At 37.8% G+C, this 19,874-nt stretch overlaps 1 protein-coding gene across 1 annotated transcript in view; it reads right to left on the bottom strand.

Annotated features, from left to right (window-relative positions):
- The window catches only part of LOC113054247 (protocadherin-1), a 77,558-nt gene that overhangs the window by 11,285 nt on the left and 46,399 nt on the right, over positions 1–19,874 (bottom strand). The window contains exon 4 of the mRNA XM_026219659.1: positions 14,183–14,402. Within this exon, the coding sequence (XP_026075444.1) occupies positions 14,183–14,402 (220 nt within the window). The remainder of the gene's footprint in view (positions 1–14,182; positions 14,403–19,874) is intronic.

Here is a 19,874-nt window from a genome sequence, read left to right as displayed (position 1 = left end):
GTTTATGCTGCTAAAACTTGTGTTATGTTCTACAGTGTGAAGAGGCTCCATTCGCCCCATGGTGTGTCTAATTTGCTCAGGAACCCCCTTACAGAGACTGTGGAGCTCCAGTCTGAGCTCAGATATGTTGTTCTTCCCTCTTTGTTTTTTAGCTAATTCTCTGTCCGTCTTCGGCTCATCACAACCCATTAGCCACTGTTCTGCAACGTCAGTCCGTAGCAACTGCACTTTTTTAAATTATCCCCCTGCGTCTCTATAATGTCTAACAGTTCCCCTTACTCTTCTAACTTAAAATCTACAATGTCAACTTCCACAACTTGTGTGTGTTATTTATTGGGTTATTTTGTGCTATGTGTATTGTAATGTTCTCCATTTGTCAGAGAATCAAAGTTGTTTATTCTGTGAGCAATCCACAATGGCAGTATAAAAGGTTTTGCTTCTGATTAGCATACAGGCACACACACTTACTGAAAGCATGCTCAAATCAACTGCTCACAAAAAAAAAAAAAAAAATTACTGAATCTACTGACACTTGCTGAAAAAATCTATTGAAGCACCAACATTTCAGCTTCACTGGTGTTTATGAATTAACTAATACATCATGGCTATTCAATAAATAATAATGGAGTGCTATATTATTGACTTTCACAGTGAATTAAATGACTTCGGGCTGGACTACGTATGCAGATCGAGATGAAACTTGGATCAGAGATGAATTATATGTGGCATGAAGATGAGAAATCACACTGCAGCAAAGGCATGCTATAGCTTGATATAGCGTTTCAGTCCACATGATGTAACTGGGCTCTATTTGCTGGAAAATGAGCGAGGGGCAGGCGAGAGGTTTGAAAGGTCTTATTTGTGCTTTATTGTAGTGTGACATGATGATGGTATAATCAGTTTCATTGAGGCTCAAACCGAAGGCTGATGTTGATGTTCCGTGAAGGCGATAATCATCTAATTTTTATCTATTTTTATCAGCTCACATTGCCGAGACCCCATCAAGCCCTGAACCCACTTCTGTACTTTGAGCGATCCACTTTGTCCTAATGACAGATGTTATCTGCACCACTTGGGCCAGATCGGCCTGCGGTCATTACACACAATCCTGGGTAAACATCAGAGCGGTGTGTGCAGGGAGGGCTAAAAAGGAGGAAGAGAGTACACCTGGAAAAAGTACTCAGATCAGATTGGACTGCTGAATCTCAATGTTTATTAAATAAATAAAATAAACATCTAAATAATATTAAAATGATTAATTTAATGACTTTGTTGAGGCCATTTATATCTACCTCTTGCAGTACTCTCCTTTAGTGTTACACACACTTAGACACTAAATACTTTCAAAGTGTGACAAAGTGAATTAAGCAGAAAGTGCTGCATGCTTGGGCTGGAAGGTGCAGCTTGGTTTGTTGAAATGAAGCAAACATTTCGCAAAGTTACTATAGTTATTGTTCTTGGTAAGAACTGGCCTTTACACAAATATATATATATATATATTTTTAATATAAAAAAATATTTTCTTTTGGCTAGAACTATAATCCCAATTGTTTTTTTTTTTGTTGTTTTTTTTATGGTTAGTGCTTTCGTTCATTTGTTAATTCATCTCGTTCATAGCCTTGTTCACTTTCATTATATGTGCCTTAAAAAGAAATATGGGACAGTTGAAGTTATTTTCTGAACCGGAACCCTCTTTTAAACCGGCAGTGACCCACTCTCTCGATGTCTCCTCACTCTGTTTGCATTCAACCAAACTCTGCAACACAGATACATCTGAGCCCTAGTTGTTGGTTTTTTCTTGCTACTGCACTGTAACTGTAAACGGCGCAGTGCTGAACAATAAAGGAGGTAAAAAAAACGATAGCACAATGAGCACAATAGCTGTGCTGCAACCTACTGGCATTAAGGCCAGAGAGCCACTGACAGCTCACCTCTTGAGGGTAAACAGAACCAGGACACATTGTTTCACCCCCTCCACCTGAAACAAACAAAAAAAAAATACTGTCTGAAAAATCGAGAACATCAGATGCGCCTCTCTCTTGTGGGGAAGGTTGAGCAGAGAGCAGAGAGCAGAGAGGCTGGCTCGGGCCTCTGCAATCAATTCTACTAACAGGCAGGGACTCTGACAAGGCCTAACGCCATCTGTCTGAACAGAGCCATGCCCCGCGTCGTCACGCCACACTGGCACCCGGGCAACAACCCAAGCTGGCACCCAGAAGACAAACAAGCCCCCTCAGACTAACACTCCGTTCTTCAGTCTGTCCCTCTTTCTTCCTCTCTTTCATCACACGCATTGTCACATACAGAACAAACAAAGACACGTCATCTTTGGTTCACCCAACAAACTAGTGAATGATCACACATAAACAAGAATCACTCACAAAACTAAAGTAAAAAATACTGACTTGCAAAGCGACATGAGATGTGAAAGTGACGTGATTGAATGAGCTAGGGACACATTGAAAATGGTTTCAGTAAAACCCAGAGGTGTAAAAAGTACTCACAGATTTTCTCAAGTGAAAGTACAAGTTCTCAGTAAAAAATTTACTAATTTAAAAGTACAAGTATCTGGTCAAAAACATACTTGAGTAAAAGTAAAAAGTACAACTTTAAATTGTATTCAAGGATTTAAAAATTAGAAGTACATAAATATATACAGGGAAAGGGATTAAAAGGAACGTCCATCCTTTCCACCCTCATGCCATCCTATATGAGTTTCATTTATCAGATGGACACAAACTAAGAGTTTTAGAAAAAAAAAAAAAAATCTTTATATAATGAAAGTGTATAGGACATCCAAAATGACACTTCCAAAACTATACACAAAGAGAATATGACCCTAACTCATGCAACCCCTGTTAATGAATTACTGACTTCTTAAGTGAAACGCATATGTACGAAAAATACAAATACCAATATTTGAATCACTTTGTGTGGTTTCTGAAGTGGTCCTGTCCCCTTGCATTATATGGACTAAAAATCTTTGCTTGTGTTCATGTGAAGAAAAGTCATGAACATCTGGGATGACAGAGGTTCAGTAAATGGTGAGATAATTTTCATTTTTGTTGAAACGATCCCTTTGAAGAGCAAGAGGACAATTAATCTTTTAAATGTTTATTTGGGGCATTTAGAGTTTTTTTCTTATTTTTCTAAATTTTGATAAATAATTATTTGTGACTAATTAGATTAATTAGTAAGAAAAGAATGCAATTATTATAAAAAAAAAAAAATAATAATTCACTGACAGTCCTAATTCCTGCTTAATGTTTCATATAATGACATATTGTAAATACAATTTATCCACCACCTGGTAAGAAAATCCCCAATCACGAGCACAAGCCAGACATTTACCTGATGAAAGTTAAATTGAAGTAGAAATATGTGTGTTTGATGCATGAAAACAATGATCATAAGTTCTCTAGTCAGGCACACATGAGTTTCTGCTTTAAAATTAAAATGAAAAGTGCACTTGGTTAAACCACACATCTGGACATAAACAGTTATAACATTATTCCCCATAACCATGCATACTATATACATTGCCACATACAGCACAAAGAAAGATGTGCAATCTTTGTTTTACCCAACAGATTAATGAACGATCACACATAAACACAAATCACTCGCAAACAAGATGCAATACTTGACAGTGACATGCAATTGAACGAGTTCTGGAAACAATGAGATGCTGTCAGCAGGGTTTAAAATAGATTTGTTTTAAAGTAGTACATAAATATTATTGTAGTACGCTTTGCAAGAATATACTACTCCAGTCTTTCCAAAATGTCACTTTTAATTCAATTCTTTACTTTCCGTTTCTTTTAACTTTTTGTACAAAATTTACTAGCAATTTCCGAATGAAAATCCTTCACCAAAGTTTTCTCAGTGTCCCCTTCACGTGGCTCTTTAAAATGTTAAAAGCACACTTGTTTATTACGCATATCTGGATATATACCAGTTATGAAGTTCTTCTCCATTGCCATACATGCATTCATTATCAAATACAGAACAAACAAAAACACGTCATCTTCAGTACACCCAAAAACTAGCAAACGATCACACACAAATCACTCACAAACAAGACCGACCACTAAAGCAGCATGAGATCTGAATGTGTCGTGTGACTGAACGAGCTCGGGACACAATGAAAAACGAGTTCATTAAAACCCAGAGCTTGAAACTAAGAGAGAATCTGTCAAAAGAGTTACAAAAAAACGTGCTACATTATTAGGACTTCATAAGGCACCAGAAACATCACAGGAACGAAGAAGAAAGAAAGAAGAAAGAAAAAATCACACAGCATTGCTAAAGTTCCTCATCATTATGCAAATGCCATTTTATTCCATTTTATCTCTGTCTCTTTTTCCACTCTGGCCATATGTGCGGTGGCTCATGTTGGGGCTTCAAAAGGAGGCTCAGCCAGGCCACATGCAAATACCCCCATCTGGGGATCAAACAGCCCAAGCTGATCACCACACATAGGACACGCTGTGGGCATCGAGATGTGGTCAAACGTCACCGCTGACCTGTGTTAAACTCCCAGCGAGCTCTCAGGGACAAAACCTGTGCACTTGCTTCTCCCTGTGGGACGAGCGAGTGCTTGTCTTAAAGAGAACAAAAGCAATCTAACACGAGGAGGACCCAATATCAGTGCCTTAGAGACCAAGTGTTCTGACAATCCTGTCTAATGAGCCTTTAAAAGTGTTTCTGATAGTCAAATTATTCCAGACACACGCAAGACTGGATTGTCGTTAGAAAACTGCAACGTTCGATACAAAAAAACATGCTTGATAATTCCTTCATAAATCAAAATTAGCAGCCCTAATCAGAGTCAAACAGCCACTTATGAGGAAGGAATGATTCATCAGCGTCAATCCTTGCTCTTTTTCCTTCTCTCTCGAGTGGAGGAAGCCACAATAAAGAGAAAATCAGCATTTGCAAGAATATGATTGTTCGCTGGCTGTCACTCGGATTGTCTACATTAATGAGTTCTGTACACCTGGCTCGTCCAATCAAACGAGTCCAATTAAGAGAGAAGATTAAAACTCTGAACCTGTTATGGCAGACGTTCGCACTGCTAGCGCTGTCTGTCTTGAAAAATCATAATCAAAACTGGGTGCGCCTGTATACATTAGCACACAAATCTCTATTTTGGGTGGCCTCTGTGTTGCCATATATGTATAATACAGAACAGCATCTAGAGTGAAGCGCAAGCTGTTGTAGTACACTGAAATTGTTGTCGCCATTGTAGTGATGTTTCTATATACAGGCAAGTTCATTTGTAATGCATTTACTGTAACTCAAGCAGATGGGACCACATATGAACACACTAACCACTCAAAACAATCACTGAAGAGAAATAAGTGGCCTGTCATAAACTGTACACTTTTGATTTCATGTTCATTTTTCTTCATATAATGCTAATATGATACTAATAAGCATTAGCTAGCACTTAAACTAATGATGCTCATCAATTTTAATAATGTCCACGACGATGACAGATTTATTGAAAGATTGCATTCAATACAACTACAAAGACTGACAGTCATTCAGTCCATGGGAAGCGATGACTTTTTCCTGTTTATTAACTATGGAGTATAAAATGATTTCTAATTAACATTAATTATTATACAGCACTGTATCATTTATTTGCCTACATATGGTGACACAGTGATGCAAATTACTCATCACTGCATAAATATGTATGGCTGCTTGGGCAAACGTTCATTTAACAAAATCAATGCTTTACTAAAAAGTTGGTTTATGGGAAGTCTTTAGCCAAGATCTCAACCAGAACACAGAAAAAAAAATATATATATTCGTTAAGAGGAATTATGCAAATATAAAATCGCTGAAATTGTTTACACTACATTTCTCTTTTGTGTGTTGGTGTGCTTGGTTATGGAGGATTTAGTTGACTATTGTGATCTGGCATGTTTTACTGGAACCATACAGCATTATACTGTCAAAAATGAGTATGTTTTACTAGAAAATTCTATTTCAGGCTTTTATTTCCAAATTTCACACCTAATCAAATGTGTTACTTGTGATTTCATTGTAAAATAACAATCAATTTCTGAGTGAAAACTGTTTCCAAGTAAAGTTTTGTGTTGAAAGTGCACTTCTAACACTTCTTATAACACTCTTCTCCAAAATATGAAGTACAGGTATAACTGATTTAGTGATCAATTGTAAATGTGTGCAAACATCTCTTTTATATGATACTGCCCTCAAAGTCTGCCTTCCACGAACAGTAACAGAGCAATGTTAATTGAGGCGGGAATGTAATAGTTTTATAAATAAGGCACAATCTACAATAACCCAATGTCAAATGTTGTACACGTTACATATGTGACCCTGGACCACAAAACCAGTCTTAAGTCGCTGGGGTATATTTTTAAAAAACATTGTATGGATCAAAATGATAAATTTTTCTTTTAAGCCAAAAATCATTTGGATATTAAGTAAAGACCATGTTACATGAATATATCTAGTAAATTTCCAAACTTAAATATACTAAATATTAACTTTTTTTTTTTTTTTTTTAAATATGGATTGCTAAGAATTCCTTTGGACAACTTCAAAGGCGATTTTATCAGTATTTCGATTTTTTACACCCTCAGATTCCAGATTTTCAGATAGTTGTCTCTCGGCCAAATATTGGTCAATCCTAATAAACCATACATCAATGGAAAGCTTATTTATTCAACTTCCAGCTGATGTTTAAATATTAATTGTAAAAAAATTACACTTAAGACAGGTTTTGTGGTCACTTATACTTACTACAGTAAAAACAATAAATCAATTAACCCTAAACTAAAGACTTATACACAAACAATTAAGGATTTACTTTGAAATAATGTTCACTCTGAAATTGCTAGTAAAATTAAAATGATTAGAAAGAAAAGCAAGTACTGAATTAAACATTTTAAAGTAGAACTTTACTTTCTTGTAAAATTAACTACAGTGATCTTTAATTTACAACTTCACTAACACTTCAGTAAGTACATGTTCTTAAATGTATAATTACACTGTAACAAGGACACCTTATAAAAAAAATTATCAGATATATAATAAGCCTCACTTACATAGAAAGGAGGTGTGTTTACATTGAAAACAGTCAATTACTTAAAGGTGCTGTAGGGAACTTTTGTAAAAAAAATCTTTTTTACATATTTGTTAAACCTGTCATTATGTCCTGACAGTAGAATATGAGACAGATAATCTGTGAAAAAAATCAAGCTCATCTGGCTTCTCCCATTGGTCCTATTGTCATTTGCAGAAATTCATCCACTCCCAGTAAAAAACAACCAATCAGAGCTGCGGTCTGTAACTTTGTTTGTGTTCAAAATGTAGAAAAATGAACATAATAAGCGAGTACACCATGAATCCATTTTCCAAACCGTGTTTTTAGCTTGTCCTGAATCACTAGGGTGCACCTATAATAAGTGTTTATATTCGGACTATTTTAGATTGCTTCGGGGGTACCGCGGTGGAGTAACCCAGTACCTTTTTGATTCTTCATAGACATAAACAGAGAGAAATAGCTCCGGCTACAATGTTCTTCCGCAAGACGCAAGCAGTTCTGTTTATTAACCGCTAGAGCGTCAAAAGTTCCCTACTGCAACTTTAATGTAAATGCAACACAGTGCTACTTAAATGCATTTAGCACCTAGTTAAACTGGATTGTGGTCAAAGCAGGTTTTTGCTCTTAAATAGTGTGCACTAAAGTGTTTCTTAAATTCGCCACACAATATTTAAACAAACAAAGGAAGATCAGGGAAAAATGTACAGAACAAAAACCAAGAGCAAGCCAAAAACCAGAGCTAATGTTAATGCCAAAATGAGAACTACAGAAATCAATAGTAACAGATCATGTTACATGAAAATCAAATTGTGTATCACAGATCTCAGGAAGCCCGTCTGAGCCTTTTCTCTAAGGAGAAAAGCCTTGAGCAAGAGCGAGAGAGAGAAACAGATTGGAAGAGAAGAGAGACAAAAATGAGACCGACAGCAAGGGGAAGACAGAACAATAGAGAGAGATAGAGAGAGAAAAAGGGATACAAAGACTCAGACAGACAGGTAGACAGACAGAAAAAGGGAGGGGGTGGGGGTTTGGGGTGGTATGTAGAGAGCACAAAACACAAAACATTTTCCTTCCACTAAGTCATTGAATCCCAGAATTTAAGACCACCGTCCCTTCTCTCCCCAACCATATATACCACCAAATTACATCATACACTTCAATCTGATCCAAGATCAAAAGGGAAACGTGTGGGTGCCATGGAAACACACTTCAAAGACTTCCTCTTCCAGGATCCAGTGTAAACCTCTGCAACTGACTGGTGTTCGTGCAGAGGAGACGCCGGGGTTTTGTTGACTTCTTCAGAATATGTCTGACAACTGCCTAAGCTCAAATTTGATATTAACTGATGGAACGATATAACACTGCTGCAAACTGCAAAATGAGAAATGACAGAGTGTAATTTTTTACATTACATTGATGTTAGAGACAAGTGTGTTTTCTGCAGCACAAAATCAGACTACAACGGGTGTCGCAGTTAGAATTCACAGAAATGGATGAGACTGAAATTTCTCATGAATATTAAAGGGTTAGTTCATCCAGAAATGGTCAGCAGCATTGTACGTCAGTCTCGAACTAAACCTATAATATCTTAAACTGTGTTCCGAAGATGAACGCAGGTCTTACAGGCTTGGAACGACATGAAGGTGAGTTATTGATGACATAATTTTCCTTTTTGGAGTGAACTAAGCCTTTAATTATGTTAAGTTTCAAATAGTTTTAAATAATCTTGTAGTGATTTGAATAGGGCCAGTCACCTCATGACATGTTTAATCTGATCTACCAAAGTCATTCAGTTCAGTGAACATGTGCATGAATCGGCAAATGAACAATAAGTATATCTTGATGGTCCAGTGCGAGAGGTTCCAGATTATAATCCGCATTTATACAACTTTTTATTTTAATAAACCAGATGTACATTGGTGGATGTACATTTGGACTGGGGTGACATTTGTTTGCATTTTGTTTTGTGAATTCACTAGAACGGATGGCAAGCTGCCGAAATGCAGTAGATTAGAGTCTTAGAAGTTTAAGCTGGAGAGAAAATGCCACTGTTGCTTTCCACAACTTATAACAACCCCAAAAAACATACAGCAATGAAAATATTAAATTCCAGCACCATATAGGAAGTACATTACAACACTAACCAAACAAAACCATAGTGAATAAACTTCTGGTGACAACTGTAACCTGCACAAATGTGTGTCCTGTTTATATATTTACATTTTAGTATTTTATTCTATTTCAGTTGATAGTTTTTTATATATTTATAAATAAAATGAACTATTAACTGACATAAAATATTTTTTTAAAGTATTATTTTTAAAGCTAGTAGTCAAGGCAATTAAACCTCATTTTCATTTAAAGTACTAAAATAAGCTAAACTGAACTAAAACTTAAAATATACAAACTAAAAAATTACAAAAAATACAAAATCTAAAATTGAAATGGAAGCAAAAAATAAAAATAAAAATAAAAATAACATCTAATTCAAAATATAAAAAAAATCTATAATAGAATATTAATGATAATAAAATAATGCTGCCTTTTTGCAAAATAATTTCCTATTTGCATTGGGACATCATTTAAACATTTTCATTATTTTATTAATAATAACATTTTAAAATAAAATTATTATATTATTATCCTTTTATGTACATTATATTATTTAATGTACATCTATACTGGCCACTTCACTCCACTCCACTAATATCTGAACAATGTCAAACTTAGTGATCGACAGTTTGTGGCTAATGTGGTGAACGCAATGCACAGTATATGCATTACATAAATCAGTAGTCTCTGCTCTGAGCTGCGTAACTCTGTCAAGATGACACCAATCAATCATTAGTGGATTGACAAACGAGCAGTGTAATGGCAGTCTGAAACATTAGCGGAGTTCTTGGTACGTCAGTTTGCGGTCTTATGGATGGATTTGAGGTATCATGTATATTGCGCTCTGTACTGATACCAGCTAACAATGGTTGTTGTGTCAAATATCCCGTGAAGGGCATGTGAAATATTACATCTGCCATTTGCTCAGCATGAAAGATGGATGATATTCGACACGTCATCCCGGGCTGCAGAAATGATTGGTTTAGAGTTGCAGTTGGTCACTGAATCTGTCACAGGCTGCAGGTGTTCACTGTATATCTAAAATAGGCAAGAGAACAAAGCGTCTTGTTCCAGCACTGTCAACGAGACCTGGAATCAAGAGGTCTGGTAACAAAGGTCAGAGCAAATCATAAAACACAGTCCTTTCCTGCATGAAGCGGCCAACGTCGGCAACAGAAAAAAGGAGACTTTTCATAACCAAAGGCCAAACTGCTTCGGGGATCCACGGTGTCCTTTCTCCTGTGGGCCGCAGACGCACGGGAATGTGTGTGTAGAGTTCACATATTGCTTTTCTTCCAGTTTAAACAGAGTTACACCCCCCTCAAACTGTCAATCATTGCAACGGCAGTGAACAAAAGCCTCCACCGGCCCCTGCTTGTCACCCTGTCACTCAAATCCCAGCGCAAAAATAAATAGGGGGCAGAGAGTAGCACCGCATGGTAGATGGCTAGAGGGGTTGGGGGAGTGGGAACAACTGCCTTTTTAAAATCATTTTCTCCTCCATTTCTCAATGAGGGATTTCTTTATAATCTCCCTGAGGTGAGAATCATATTTTAATTAGGTCTACTTCTGGTTAACAGTTCCCCTCCCTGCCTGATCAGTGTACGTGTCCACCCGGCGGTGTTAGCAGGGCTGTCACACTCACTCACTTTCAGATCAAATTGGATCATATCAAAGATGCCAACAATCCTCAGTCTTCCCACTCTTGTGACACCCCCAAACAACAAAAAGCCAGCTTGTGCCATGCTAGTCTTTAAAGGTGCCATGTGTAAAAATTGAGGTAAAAATATCCAAAAAAATGACCTACACACATCAAAAGAATGAGAAGAAATAAGGGCGATGATGTCATTAAAAAAATGTAAAGTTATAGTGCTGCAGAGATATCAACCTTAATTAGCATTAGCATTACTAGCCACGGCCCGACAGGTGTCGTAATACCATTTTCGGCCATGGGAGGCGATATGCGGGCAACATAACCACCAGCCAACCTGCAATACACGAATAACTCGCACGGCTTGTGGGCGTGTACTTGAACCTGATATCAATCGTGTGGAAAGTACAGCTCCCTACTTCATTTCAGTTCAGGGAAGAGAGCGGAAGGATGGCTGAAGCCCTTGGCAAGAGACCCCTACCACCACCACCCGCTACAGGGAAACAACCGCGCTCGGAATCACAAATCAAATCCGATAAGAAAAGGAGCCGAACCAGAGTAAACATCGCCACTGCTTTCCATCACTGGAGACAACTGATGGACTTGAAAGAAATGAGGTTCGACTCCGAACTTGCAACATTTCTTTTGGATAGGTAGGTAAGATGCTGTTAGTGTTTCGCTAGAAGTTTGTTTTATATGTTTGCGTATTTTTTTCGGGAAGTTATAACAATCAGATATTTTTTAATATCATAACTAACCTGCTCTGTCTAGTCTGTTGGTCTCCGTGTCCTCTTTGCTTTGTGGTTTTTCTGTGCGTGAGAAAATTGATGTGTGGCTTGAAAGCGTGTGAAAAGAGTCAAGTGCGTGTGTCTCACGGTGAATGCTTGAGAGTTGGCAGCTCTGGTGACTTTGGTTGGCGCTAGCTTGATGTTGACAGAATGCTGTCTGTCAAATTAATTGAATTCAAATAATGTGTATATACAACTCAAAATGTAATATGAACAAAACGAATATGAACACATTCACTGGTAAAGGTGAAGGGGAGTAGCTTGAAGATGTCATGGTGAAGGGGAGTAGCTTGAAGATGTCAGACAAATACAATCGGAGTTACATAAAAAATGTCCTGGCACATCCAAACCTTATAATGGCAGTGAATGGTGGCAGGGATTTAAAAGCCCCAAAACAACTGCATCCTTCCCTCAAAAAGTGTCCCAAACGGCTCTGGTGGGGTTAATAAAGGCCTTCTGAAGCAAATCAATGCATTTGTGTGAGTCAAATACCCATATTTAAAACTTTATAAACCATAATCTCTAGCTTCTGCTTACTGTCGTATGTGCGTTCATGAGAGAGTGGCGTTGAGTAGATGATGTAGGATGTAGACTTAGTGAAAGCTCCAATTCACTTCAGGAGGCCTTTATTAACCCCCTGGAGCTGTGTGGAGCATTTTTAAAGATGGATGGATGCACTTTATTTTGCTTCAAACCACCATTCACTGCTATTATAAAGCTTGGAAGATCCAGGACATTTTTTTAATATACCCTGATTGTATTTGTCTGAAAGAAGAAAATCGTATACACCTAGGATGCCTTGAGAGTGAGTAAATCATAAGGTTATTTCATTTTTGGATTAAATATCCTTTTAAATAAAATGTTTGTGTTAAATAAAATAATAATTATTCTTATTATTTTACAGTAAGTATTGCCTTGAATTATTCATTAATTTATTTTAATAATAATAATAATAATAATAAATACTCATGTTATTTTACAGTTAAATAGTATTATTATTGAGTAAATATATTTCTTCATTTTCTTATTTAAATGTTACAATATAATTGAATAAAATATTTTATAAATAACTAAATTAATTAATTAATGAACAATTATAATAGTACTATTGTTTTTATATTATTTTTTTATTTTTATAATTAAAAAAATATATATTTTATGTTTTATAATAATAGTATATACAGTACAATATAATAAAATATTCATACTAACATATGAATAATACAAATGTTTTTGTTGTTGTTGTTTATTATTGTATAGTTGTGTTCTACGGGTTCTATAAAATACAATAGTGTGAATATTGTCTATTAGGAAAAAGAAAATCTCTGACTAAAATTTCTGTTCATCATACTTATAGCGCTACATTTAAGTGTATTTTTGTTTTTTTTTAGAGGCTGACGGTCCTATAAAAATCTATGTGGAGATATTTTAATTTGTGTTGCATTCTATGAAAAGAATAAATACGTTTAAATTCTAAAAGTCCCTCTATTCATGGCTTCCTGAAGATATTGGCCAAAGACCATCATGCAAAATCATGCATAACACATCAGACTACGGTGTTACCCACAAGGCAATGTACAAACAGAAGGTTATGTTTATTTTCCATAGGATTTTCTCTGTTGAACACCAAGCCAGTCGCATGCAGTGCTGACATTTCACTTTCTAAATGGTTCTCCTAGAATCTGATGCATGTCTGTGGGGCTGGCAGACACACCCCACACACGGCGCAGGTTCCCAGTGTGAAAGCAACAGGACGTTGTGTTTCACGGAGCATGTTAAAACACTGACATGAGAAGACTAAGGTACACGTCACAGCTAAAATGTTAACACAAGCTCACTAAGACATCCAGAGGGATATCAACATAGTAATTGAGCACAACAGCACTAATAGAACAAAAATCTGAAGAAGATAATATGTGAAAAAGTGGTATTTTGGCAATGTTGCTAGGGCAATGGAGCTTAAATTGAACAGAGATGAATTTGGGAGGGCAACATTTAAATGGCAGCGGCTGTGAGGATGTTTCTGGTTATGAGAGTGACAATACAAATTAATTACAGGAAGAATGTCTACTACATCTCCGGTGGAATTTAGTAATGGCTAAAGGAAACTGTCCGTAGACTATCCTGCTTATTGCGTGCATTTTCTTTTTTGGATTCGTTTTCTGTCTTATTGTTTTATGACCATGGCAGCTGCTGTGAGAGCAGTTTGGCTTGAGCAAAGAAGCTGTTTACGATCAGCACACTGTTGTCTGGGCAGACGTCAAAGAGCAGATTTATTCAGAGACCAAAAGCTCCATTAGTCGGAGTTTTTAATTAGCACACTTTTGTGAGAGGGTCATTAAGAATGATTTGCTGTTGTGATTGAGGGCTTGCTGATGGGCAAGACGCAGACCCTGCTGAGTCTGCTTCTGACCCCAAACACATAGATCTAGCTTCGGCCGAAAACAAAGCATTGTTGATAAAAAAAACCTCACCTGGGCAACTCTTCACTGGATCCAGTGTTACCCTGCCAAATGAGATGTAACAGCAGTCTAAATTGCCTACCGTTTTCTGGGTGTTCCATCTCTCCGATGCTACCATCAGGGGTGGTCCGTTCATAATGGTCCTCGGGTAGGGCGAGGGGGCCGATGCGTGGTCCTGAAGAGCTCTTGCTGCTGGGGGTCTCAGACTCCTCCAGACCACTGTCATAGTAACTCTGCTGAGAGGAGTCCTGCTGATCTTGCATGGGATTGGCTGTAGAGAATGTCACTCTGCGATGCGGGAGCTGCAGTCGAGAGGAAAGAGGGGCTTTTAGTCACACAACAATCTAATTATAACTTTAGGCCCCAAAACTAGGCTAATTGACCACTAAATTTGTAATATCACACTTCAGCAGTCGGGCATTTTCAATATGTAATTTCCAGAGGGGCGGCTAATGAGGAAACGTTTTGTTCAAATTGAGGGGAAATGGTAAAGAGGAAATCACTTATTAGACTATCTCTTGGCAGAGGGGAAAGCAATATAATTCTTTGATATCACTGCTTAGGTGACCACATTGTTTTTCACAAGGCCAATGAGGGCAAACACTCACGCTGAAATATAGAGTTGCAGAGCTCATAAAAGTGTGGAAATCACAGAATCCTGCAAAAAAGCCTCCATTCCCAATTCTGTGGGAGCTCAGAGTCTCCCGGCTGCAGGGTCGATTGATAGTGCCAGGCTGCATACACACATACAAACTGGCAAACAGAACCTTTTTAGAGTAGGAATTAGGGCCATTAAGAGAGCAATTTCTGTTCATATAAAAAGCCCATTAACATGGCCATTTAAAACATATAGAAAGGCCATTAACACAAAATACTTCACCATCCGAAAGTTGTAAGGCTTTCTTTTTCTCCCTCTAATTCAGCATGTTTATTTATTTGCTCATTCTTCAACTATTTTCTTGACTTCTCCTGAAATTTAATTCTCCAAATTGTACAGAAATGCAGTGCAAATGTCTTAGGCCACTTGTAATTTCACCACAAAAAATGGTTTTAAGTCAGATATTTCTATGTTTTGCTGTAGTGTCGGTAGAAAATATCAGTTTACATTTCCAAACATTACTTTTGTCATTAAATGTAATAATCCAATGAGATTTTAGTTTGCACAAGGAGTCTGACAGCAGCCAGTGCTCCACACAGAGATCTGATCTCATCATCATCCAGTCTGTCTGGAACAACATGAAGAAACAGAACAAACTGAGACAGACTCAATCCAGAACAACGTTGGCAATGTCTCCAAAATGCTTCAAGAAACCTACAAAGCTACAGTACTGTGCAACATTTAGGCACTGTTACCATGATATAAAAATTACTTTTTCCATCATACAAGATCTTGGTCATTTTGCCCGCCCCAAATCTACAGTATTTACTTGTACACATCTCCTCATTGCTCATAAGCTATACACACACTTCCACTAAACATTTGTACTTTGCGCTTACTCTTTACTCTGTCACGTTCATGAGTTGTAGGCCTGTTATTCTTGTGCTCCCTTGTGCTCTGGTATTTACGGTTAGCGAGGCACTGAAGTGCATAGACGAACATTCCCACTGCACAGTAATTACATTGACTTCCTTCCCTAAACTCAGACATGGACTCACAGCATGAGTCCCTCTGTTGTCAAAGCTTTCATACAATGAGGGACCATGTGTGTGGAAGAAAGAAAGAGATACAAGGGAGAACCATGGGGTGTTTTGTCTTAGGGCAGAAACAGTTTAATATATATATATATATATATATATATATATATATATATATATATATATATATATATATATATATATAATTTTCTTATTAATTAGCAGTCTTTGATGTGCAAGGGACCGCATGCACACCATTCTTCGGGTGGCACACGTTTTAGTCATTGTTTTATCTTTTTCTGTAAAATGTGCTTATCATGCTTTGTAGAAAATGCAAATGGCACTGCTTGATCACTGTAAAGGGATGTAGTGATTACAAGGCCACATGTAATATGCAAATTGTAGCGTTTGATCTACAGTAGGGGACTTTGAAAAGAAAAATCCTCCAGTGTGGTTTTATTAGGGAAAGCACATTATTACAGTTATGATATTTTAATTGCTAATATCATTGCCAATGCAGCTACCATCCTAGAATAATGGCATTCTCAGAGACTAGAATTGTACTTCAGACACGTTGCTATTTAAACTTAAGAGAGGCATTTAGTTATTTAAATATGGATTCTTGCTTAAACTGCTCCTACAGGCATTGCTCGAAAGTCAGCACTTTTATTCCCCCTTAGCGCAGGAACCTGCAGTCTGCAGTTCTGCAGATGGAGCAGAGTCTCAGCACAGAGTCCGGTCTCTCTCTCTCTCCCTCCAGGGGGAGCACTGCAGAGTTGGGACGGGGAGGGGGAGGGGGGTGCGGTGGGATTGGAGGTGGTGGTTAAGTGGGGGCAGAAGTGAGGCAGGAAAAAGATAAAGGAACAGAGCCTGGATGTAAAAGAGCCAGTCTCCATTCTGGCTGGCTAAAGTGATCCCTGATTGGAATCGACCTGCATGAATTTTGATGAGTGTGAATTGGGTAACTGGAGTTGGGCACTTTGGAGAGCGAGGGTCTTGTAATAGAATACTGGACTGGAAGAAAAGTCAGAGAGAGAATCTTAAGATTGTAGAGGAACCTGGAATCGACAGAGTCTTGGATTGGAGAGTGTTTTGTACTGGCCTGAGAATCTTGGACAGGTCAGAGAGTCTTGGATAGGAAAGAGAGAACTGCACCAGGCATAGAGAGTCTTGCTTTGGAGAGACAGCCTAGAATTTGTCAGGGAGTCTAATTCTAGGCTGAATTAGACTCCCTGCCTAATTGGAGAGGGTCTTGGACTGGAGGCTGAAACTTAGATTGTAGAGAGACTTGGATTGGAGGGGGAGAGAGATAATCGGCTGTCTACAGGGCAGAAATGGAGAAGTGTATTAGGGTTTCTAGGACTGGCCTTTACACTGGACTTGAAACCAAATACAGATTTGATTATGCACCACAAAGATGCCTGGACAAAGTAAAAGAGACAAACAACATGGCCTTGAAGGATTTGAGTAAAACTAGAACAGTGCACATGGAAATAGAAATGGAACAAAACAAAAATGCAACACTGAATATGCAAGAGAATTTCACAAAACTCCACAGATATGAGCAGAGATAGAGGGAGAAAATGACGTTTGCTAGGCTGAAGTGTTGTGCCTCTGAGCTGATAATGGAGTGCTGCCTGATATCTGTTTATACATCACGCATGAGGTGTGGTTTGAGGTGAAATACTCCAGAAATGGATAGCGGATACACAGGGTGGTTTAAGCTGCAAGCAGGGCGGCGAGGCTGAGCTTTCCCTACCAGTGATTCATTCAGCACATTACTCCTGCACGCTGTCATACCAAATTGCATGAACTGTGAGATTTGTCATTAGAAGTGGCAGCTCGATCCCCTGTACTCTGCGTACAGCCAATGCAGGCTTTTACTGTGTCAGCGCTGCTGCAGCCTCAAACCCTGTACCATTTTTAAACATTCTGCTTTAGGAGTGCAGTTTTCGAAGCAGGGGGGGAGATCTATTGAGGTAGAAGCTCTCATGCCTTTCGGACACAGAGGGGTTTGTATCTACCGAACTTTGCTGGTGAAATTAGCCACTAGTGAATGCTAAACAACTCTGACAATGGCTTTCTCCTGCCCTCTCTCATTTCAATCACCAGCTCTTCTTCGTCTTGTTTCATATCTTCACTCTTTCCTCTTTTTCTCGACCACCCCCTCCATTCTGTTTCATTCTCCGACACGTTCTCTGAGTGCCCACTCCCAAACTCTCCCTCCCTGTGTCTCTTTGATAAGTCTGGACTCTTTGAAGACCCTAGTGTCACACTTCTTGCCTCCAAGCTCTTGCACCTACAAAAAAACTGAGAAACAAAAAATCTGAAAGATGGAAGAGGAAAAGCTGGCGAGAGTCGGATGGAAAATAAGAACAGATCCGTATGTGCCTAACAACCCCTCCACCCCCTGCTTATTTTTCTCAGCTCTCTGTGATTTTATGCTGGCTGCATCTCTTCCGAGGTGCACTCCTTCATTGTCATGTTTGTTTGCGCAGCTCATTTTTCCTCTGCTCTACATGCCTTCTGAAGCAGCGGCTCATTGATCCTCACATGCGCCTGCAGCCCTGGAGCCTGAACACTCGCTCAGATCCCCTTTAACTAACACATGGCACCAAAAGTTCACCCACTGACTTTAACCAAGCGAGAGCACAGTGGTTCACAGTACATCTCCTACTCAGTGTGGGTGCACAAAGGCAGGAAAGATCTCTAAATTAACCATGGGACAGCAGCTGAGAAAACAACTTTCAATTTCTGTCACATAATTTATCACAGCAGACAGCGCAACAGACCTTTCCAGACTTTTCAATAAAACATCTGTACAATAAGTTGGTTTTAATGCCTTGAGAAAAAAAAAAATGCTAAAAGTAAAATAAAACCAGCCATACTTAAGTTCAGTGGTCTAGGGGCAAGGATTTAAAACAGGGACCACTGTGGTTCTGTGAATGTCCATAGATATATATGCAGTGTAAAACATAGAATATATGCAGTTAATTCACTAGGGAGTGAATTCACTAAACAGTAAGCATACTACTTTTGCTCACAGCAATTCTTTTTTATTTCAATGTAAAATTTGGCATCTTAACCTCTCACAATCCAGGTTTAAGGGAGATTATAATTCAGTGAAAACTCTTTCATCATCTGCAGTGTATAATTCAGGATATTATAAAAGATAAAAAAAAAGTGCCAAAGATATAGATGGTTTAGAGTTTACTTTTTTTTTATAATATTTTTTTTCTAGCACTAATTACTCATTTTGTGAATTTATCAATTAGACGATTTACATTCTTAGAATGTTGTAAAATGGGGTTAGTTACCCCAGTTTTCAAGATGGTGATCAAACTAATGTGGCAAATTATAGGGCGATTTCGATTCTATCAGTAGTGTCTAAAATAGTAGAAAAAAGTAGTAACTGAGCAAACTGTGAATTTTGTGGTTATTGAAAATAATTTATTGTGTCCTATGCAATTTGGGTTTTGTAAACAGCATTCAACAGAAACTGCTGTATGTTATTTTATTGATCAAATTCGGTCAAAATTAGGTAAGGCTGGGGCTGTGGTTGCTGTGTTCCTTGATTTACAAAAGGCATTCAATACACTAAATCAAAACATTTTATTATCTAAATTATCACATAAATTTTTTTCGGAATATGCAATAAAATGTATTGAGTCTTACCTTACATCAAGGAAACAGTGTACCTGGATTAAAACATAAATATCTTCTTTGAGAGATTGTCCCACAGGGGTTCCTCAGGGGTTAACACTAGGGCCATTACTCTTTAGTTTGTATTTTAATGATTTTCCAGATGTTTGTCCTGATGTACATATTCAAATGTACGCAGATGACATTAAATTCTAAATTATACGGAATAGATTTATGCACCTGACAAAACAATAGAAAAGGTGGCAACAAAAATTTTCTATTTAGATTGGTTTCCTCAGTGCTGTTTAATATTCAAATGTCTTTTTTTTTTTTTTTTTTTTTAAGAGCATGTATGCATTTTAAAATTAAAAAGGAGGAGGCCCAACCAGATATATTAGTTAATGGTGTAAAATTACAAATTGTACCAGATTTTAAGTATCCTGGAGTTATTTTATCTAACATTTAAAAAGCATGTTCGAAAAATAGTCTGTGCAGTG

Source organism: Carassius auratus, chromosome 35 (genome assembly GCF_003368295.1).
Source record: "Carassius auratus strain Wakin chromosome 35, ASM336829v1, whole genome shotgun sequence".
Classification (NCBI taxonomy): Eukaryota; Metazoa; Chordata; class Actinopteri; order Cypriniformes; family Cyprinidae; genus Carassius; species Carassius auratus.
This window is presented reverse-complemented; position numbering and strand designations above follow the sequence as displayed.